This window comes from Botryllus schlosseri, chromosome 14 (genome assembly GCF_051294905.1).
Source record: "Botryllus schlosseri isolate E-star chromosome 14, Bs_hap1, whole genome shotgun sequence".
Taxonomy (NCBI): Eukaryota; Metazoa; Chordata; class Ascidiacea; order Stolidobranchia; family Styelidae; genus Botryllus; species Botryllus schlosseri.
The window spans coordinates 385640-393070 of record NC_137249.1 but is presented as its reverse complement, the minus strand read 5'-3'; the positions used below and the strand labels follow the sequence as shown (position 1 = coordinate 393070).

General features: G+C 39.4%; 1 protein-coding gene across 1 annotated transcript; it reads left to right on the top strand.

Annotated features, from left to right (window-relative positions):
• On the top strand, nucleotides 1-3102 carry LOC145456085 (ficolin-1-like). Its single transcript, XM_080334124.1, has 5 exons — nucleotides 1-464; nucleotides 518-576; nucleotides 639-731; nucleotides 2526-2622; nucleotides 2855-3102. The coding sequence occupies exons 1-5, from the start codon at nucleotides 404-406 to the stop codon at nucleotides 2962-2964; spliced, it is 420 nt and encodes a 139-aa protein (XP_080190250.1). The 5' UTR covers nucleotides 1-403; the 3' UTR covers nucleotides 2965-3102.
• The last annotated feature ends 4329 nt before the right edge of the window (nucleotides 3103-7431 follow it).

Sequence of the window (7431 nt, the reverse complement as noted above, 5' to 3'; positions counted from 1 at the left end):
CGTCGCTAGGCATCGTGTACATTAATATAGGCTATCACTTCACTGAAATGTAGGGTTAGAATTAGCAATATGACGTCCCTAGTCGTGAGTCATCAATCAAAGTTTTTTTCGAAATTCAACTTTTCCTGAAATCTGATGCTCCATCGAGTGAGTTTGCTATTACAATTGATTCGACGTATTTCATAAACGATGAAGTTGATGGTTGTGTAGAAGAAAATGGTAATGGTGATAAATCGTTGCGCACGCAACTCATAAATACATTTGCGGCTGAGGCTCAGTTGAACTTTGTCACATTATATTCTACATCTATACATTGATCTATCCAACAACGCCTATCTTATTGAGATCAGTAGGAATACGCAACCTCCCGGCATCTGAATTGAATATCAGATTGCTTCCGAAAATGTCGCTCAAGATTTGGCTTCTTTTCATGTACGGATTCATGACCTACCTTAGTTCGTCAGGTACGAAGAATTTGTGTTCCGATTCGGAGCGGATCATAATTTCTCTTTTCCAGCGAAATTCTGTGTGAGAAGATACGTCAACGGAAAATGGATCTCGAAGGGGGACTGTGGGGTTGGAATACCAGTAAATTGATGTCACCCCTTAAGGTTCTATTCTGTGTACTTTTCATGAAGGGTCCGGAAAGAATCTTGGAGATGCAGAAGGAACTTCAAAGCAAAATTAAGGATGAAAAGAAGAAGAAATGCATTGCAGGGAAGGGATGGATCGTGAGTATAGCATTTCAAATCTTTCATTCGCAACCCCATCAGGCAACTTGTTTTGCGGTGGACAGAACTTCAAAATAAGGTTTGAAACACGATCATAAAGGCACTCAAGAATAGGATGCATGCCATTTCTGAAACTTTATTATTCGTACTGCAGCTATCCAGCTGTGATCACTGGCCCATGATATTTCGCTATGTCTCGAATAAGAAACTACTTCTTGCTGTGAGTACTCGAGAGTCGAGACTCGTATATAAGTGTCTGTAATAAGTGTTTTAGAGGATTATTGATTGAGACTCTATACGCTACTTACTGCATCAACGTTTGAATAAACCATTGTATTGAGCATATATCTGTTACGAAGAACTTCACCCAAGGCAACAGCTTCTTGAGATAAGTATAGTATAGCCAGAGGTGGTCAAAGTAGTCAAGAAATCTACTCAAGTAGAAGTAGAAGTAGCGACGAAAAAAATCTACTCAAGTACGAGTAGAAGTACTTATTCCATAAGCAACCTAAAACTACTTGAAGTAGAAGTAGAATTGACTGACTTTAAAAGTACTCAAGTAAGTAAGTAGTTATGAAAACGATCCTAATTCGTTCACATGGATTGTAAAAAAGTGCAAATTGAGCTATGCGATAGGTGACGAACTTGATTTATATTGATGCATACCAGCAGGTATCCAATTTTCGATGGCATAAGTATTCTTCCACATCATGGGATGAAAATGATAGTATTGATATGGAAATGCGATGCTAATCCTCTGTTTTCTCGAACAGCACGTTTTAGAAAATAGCATGGTATGGCGCCATTCCCCATATTATAAGGCCCGTAGTTTAGTCGAAGAGCAATACGGAGAAGTTGTAACGGTGTAAACACTTTGCGCGATTAGTAAACGTTCATAAAAAATATGGTGGACCGTAAAAATGCCAAATTGTGTATAGCTTTATTTCCAGAAATTAAAGGCATTTCAACACTTGCTTTTATACGTCAACATGTATGTTATCCAGGCAAAAGAACTGATAATAATTATAACTCAAAGTATATGATACTGGGAATTAAAAGTGAAATATAAATACTGCTTCTAAAAACAGAACATGTATTTCATGTTTTTAGTCCAGAAAGTTTCAACGGTGGTTTACTAAAACAGCTCTAAAACTAAAAAACAACAAAATAGAGTCCACTTTTCCAGATTTGGATACGCCATGGACTGCTAGATTACGATATGACAAGTAAATGCTAGATTGCGAAACATCAGTTTCAAGCGTTATGATGAGCCATATATACTGTGACGAATTATTTGATATGGACGAAGGGCGACAATGTGGTGCTAACGGAACCAAGCCAACCCTCTACCTAAATTATATTCACTGATACTTTCGTGAAATCATACTGGTTACTCCGTATCCAGCACTGCACGCGAAGCGCGACGAAAATTCTGGGGTTTACTAAACTTTTATCAAAATTAAATGTTGATACTTCGTGAAAACAGCCCCGAAATCCCTCAGGCTATCTTCAGTATTGGAAGATCGAACTACTTCTACTTGACAAACTGAAAATAGCGAAAAGTAAGTAAGTAGATCACAAAATATTACGAAGTAGAAGTAGAAGTAGCGATAATCAGATCTACTTGAGTAAGTACCAGAAGTAGAGGAAAACTACTTGAGTACTTCGAAAAAGTAGAAGTACTTCGTTAATGACCACCTCTGAGTATAGCCGAGCACCAAGACGATTGGTTAGCTGTACTTTTATACAGATCATCAGAGTCAATAAGCTCTAATTGCTGCAGTACATCTGCAGGTCTTCCAGTGCAGAATAAACGGAGATGTGGATTTTTATCGAGGATGGGATGATTACAAAAAAGGATTCGGAAATAGTGAAGGAGATTTTTGGCTCGGTAGGAAGATTTTGATTTGATTTCTTCGATCTTATCATGGTTATACTACCACTGTTCCCTCAAAGCTGCGCGCACTGCTGCCGTTTAGGCAACTTTTTTCAACATTTGTGAAAAGTAAATGCAACTGCAACAAAAACTTGCTCTAGTTATGACATTTGTAATAAGCCTTATTCTGTCAAAATGGCTTTATTAAAACCAACGCTTTGTAACATTTCGTAATGTTTGCCTCCAGGGCTCGAGGAATTGTATGAAAGGACAAAGGGAGGAGATATGGAATTGGAAATCAACATGATCACAAAAGATGAAGGAATTCACTGGGTGGCAAAATACAGGCAAGTTTGAAACAAGGGTTCACGTGTCTGTTTTAAAGACATGCTTTATGTCTGCGCTTCTCAAACTTCTTTGTCCGCCAAGGACGTCTCAAACATTTGTTCGCATTCAACATAATTACCGTAGCGACGAGATTGCGCAGTGGTATAAACCCGCAGAACAAATGGGTCCGAGTCCGACCAAGATCGACTCCAGAACCACTACCTAGGTAAGCGGAGAACACATTCTCATTCCAGCTCGTTCCGCATCGGCCCCGGCAGCGACAAGTACACACTGCACATATCCGGATACTCCGGGAGTGCAACCGAAGATCGTCTCGGAGGCGCACGCGATCGCCAATTCTCAACGAAGGACGCAGATCATGATGGTTCGTCAGTGAATTGCGCTTCCGGCTTCGAATCAGGCTGGTGGTATTACGGATGCGGCTTCAACAACCTGAATGGGAACTTCCACAAAACAGGCTGGAAAGGAATGTGGTGGGGGGCTCCTCCAACAGTGACGCCACTTTCGTTCCTCATCTCCTGCGATTCTCTGAGATGAAGTTTCGGAAAAGAACGTGAAAAGGCGGTGGCGACACGGGTCACGAAAACAGGGCTCTATTTAGCGCCCGCTAACGGTTTTGGGGAAATGACATTGTGGAACAGCTCTTTGTTATTCCTCCAGGGAGAAAACTTTCATTTTCACCATTCTTTATCTTCAATTCTTTGTGACCTTTGTTTCAGACTATTGCATCAGACGGATTTATTCAATATCAATTATTATTCCCCTTCTATTAATTATAATTTTAAACCTATAAATATTTTCGTGTCATGTTTATTTTGACGTAACAGAAGCATTTAAATCATCCAGAACCTACTTACGACCTTTCTACTTATGGCATTTCTTCTACTTGTCAATTTATCATATTACTTCTACTTCCACTCGGGCACCAACGACAAGCAGCACATTTCATACCTACACTCAACTTTAGCAATTTTCGGAGGTGCTCACGACTTCCTTCTTTTCGGAGTGCCAAAGTAGATCATGCACCTTACACTTATTACACGAGTGTTTTGGCACAGCACATGCACAATGGTGAAAGTATAGGCACCATCGGTACCCAAGTCATGGCTATTTACGAGTAAAAAATTGAGTATTGTTGGGCTAGTTCTGTCTAGAAAACTGAAGTAGCTTATGGCTAATTCCATTATAATTTAGCAAATTTTTTGAGATTTGTAATGCATACTCTCAGAATTGTCCAATATTTACATATGTTGTTCTTTTTTGAATTCCAAGTTCATTAAAAAAAAAAAATTGAAAAATGTTCAGCGGTTCAAAAGATATTGCGATTTAAAATCCTCTCGTCACTAGGTGGCGCTACTTTCAAAAATCTTTGAAATCGATATTTTTCGCTTAAATGATGGTAGAGAACCAATTAAAATGTCAATTATCCAATTGGTTGCCGGTGAACTCGGCACTTGGTGAATTCGGCCGGACGAACTCGGCACTTGGTGAACTCGGCACTTGGTGAATTCGGCCATTGGTGAATTCGGCCATTGGTGAACTGGGCCATCGGGAAATTTTGTAATAAAGTGTATTAACAGCTATTAATATGATTTATTAAACTAATAATAGTATTATCAAGTGATTCGTCAATCTTGTAAGGAGGTCAGGACACGTAGATCACGGATTGCGCAAGCGCGGGAGATAATGCGACGTCCGCACATCGACCACGCGTGGTCGGCTCAGTGTTGATTTGACTTGGCGTGGGACGGACGGACGACTTTTGAGAAGATGGATATCTGTGTTTTATGTAATAACGAAGTTTCAAAGGATCACCAATAAACGTTTCCCACGAACACGAACAAAAATTTATAAACGTCCAAATAAATTGTTTTTTTTGTGCCTTTTGAAGAGACGGATATTAGGGTTGGGGTGGGGGTATCAGGGTTGGGGAAAGGTGGATATTAGGGTTTGGAAGGGGGATGATAGGGTTGGGGGAAAGAGGGATATTAGGGTTGGGGAAAGGGGGATTGGAGGTGGGTTATGGTATCCCAAGATTAGGGTTGGGGATGTTAGGGAAGGGGGGTATTAGGTTAGGGGATTGGAGGTGGGTTAGGGTATCCCAAGATTAGGGTGGGGTATGTTAGTGAAGGGGGGATATTAGGTTGGGGGAAAGGGTTATTGGAGGTGGGTTAGGGTATCCCGATATTAGGGTTGGGGGATTGGAGGTGGGTTAGGATAGAAGTTGGGGTTGGGATATCCCAAGATTAGTGCCGAGTTCACCGGAAAACATTCCAAGTAACCAATCATGGTGACCGGTACCGCTACGCGATCTACCACGGCACGTGATTCTTCTTTAACTGAGATATATTTTTATATATTTACTGCATTTTTATTATAAAATTTCCCGATGGCCGAGTTCACCAATGGCCGAATTCACCAAGTGCCGAGTTCGTCTGGCCGAATTCACCAAGTGCCGAGTTCACTGGTAATCATCCAATTCCGGGGCCAAGGAATTCAATAAAACCAACTGTTTCACCCTAAACTCAATGAAAAAAAAGTAACGGATGAAAACAAAAATGGGGGGGACGGGCTTGAAAATGTCTGTAGGATACGGCCTACACAAAAAAAAATTATTGGGAAATGTGCTTTTAAGGAGTATGGTTGATAAAAAGCTTGATTTTAAATTTCACAGTTATTCCACCATGAAATATGCATTACATAAAAATTTCATGGTCCCAACCCATATCCCTGCTCACCGTAAATACTATTATCACCAGTCAAATATACGAATAAATTTATATGTTTGTGTTTCCGAAATTTTTCAAGCAGAATCCGTGCGGAACCACCGCTTCAACAATAATAGAAGCAAGTAACAAAATACATATTTACAATTGATCTTGAAATGTGGCAAGTCGACGATCCAAAATGCATGCCAAACACGAAACAAGAAATATGTTCGGATTTTTGACTTTTGACAATGCTAAGAGACAAAATGCATATTCTCGTTTGTTCCATGTCACATTCCAGGTGTCATGAAATGAGAAAATACTTTTTTTATCTTTGCCTTATCTTCTGGAGAAATTGTGTATTTGAGGGCGGATCGTCGTGCAGTGTTTGTAGAGTCCTTTAGTTGAGGTTGCTGGATCTCGCAAAGAATGTGCTGAAAGGGGACCCAGCAATTGTCACAATTTCTCCAGAAGATAAGGCAAAGATAAAAATAAAAAAGTATTTTCTCATTTCATGACACCTGGAATGTGACATGGAACAAACGAGAAAATGCATTTTGTCTCTTAGCATTGTCAAAAGTCAAAAATCCGAACATATTTCTTGTTTCGTGTTTGGCATGCATTTTGGATCGTCGACTTGCCACATTTCAAGATCAATTGTAAATATGTCTTTTGTTACTTGCTTCTATTATTGTTGAAGCGGTGGTTCCGCACGGATTCTGCTTGAAAAATTTCGGAAACATAAACATATAAATTTATTCGTATATTTGACTGGTGATAATAGTATTTACGGTGAGCAGGGATATGGGTTGGGACCATGAAATTTTTATGTAATGCATATTTCATGGTGGAATAACTGTGAAATTTAAAATCAAGCTTTTTATCAACCATACTCCTTAAAAGCACATTTCCCAATAATTTTTTTTTGTGTAGGCCGTATCCTACAGACATTTTCAAGCCCGTCCCCCCCATTTTTTTTTTCATCCGTAACTTTTTTTTCATTGAGTTTAGGGCGAAACAGTTGGTTTTATTGAATTCCTTGACCCCGGAATTGATTAATTGGACATTTTAATTGGTTCTCTACCATCATTTAAGCGAAAAATATCGATTTCAAAGATTTTTGAAAGTAGCGCCACCTAGTGACGAGAGGATTTTAAATCGCAATATCTTTTGAACCGCTGAACATTTTTCAATTTTTTTTTTTTTAATAAACTTGGAATTAAAGAAAGAACAACATTTGTAAATATTGGACAATTCTGAGAGTATGCATTACAGCCCCTGTTAAATTATAATGGAATTAGCCTTATAATATAACATCCACTTGGGGAAGTACGGTTGTGAATATTCTCGTGCTCGACAAAATATGTCTTTTCTCTGAAGATTATAGGAAATCTAACAGGAGTGATTGTACTACTGTGTATAATTCAAAATGCGTAACTGTCTTCTAACTATCCTAAGATACAGTTTTTTCAAGTCTGCGGACCAAGACTAGTCATTCAGTAGTATTGTCTGACAATTTCACAAGACATCGTATGGAGTTGCTTAGGAAGGCTGTCAGACTCTCCCCAATGCAATCCTGTTGAAAATTAGATTCACCATAGTACTCAGGTTTCGCTACTGACGAGAGCACGTCGCAAAGCTTTCGGTGAATGAACTAACAATATCGAGCTGCTCTGTTGTACCATTCCGCGTGGCTTGGCTGGTAAATGATAAAAACGCAAATGCGCAAACTTTTCCACAAAACCCACGAGTCGTAGAGACAGCACAG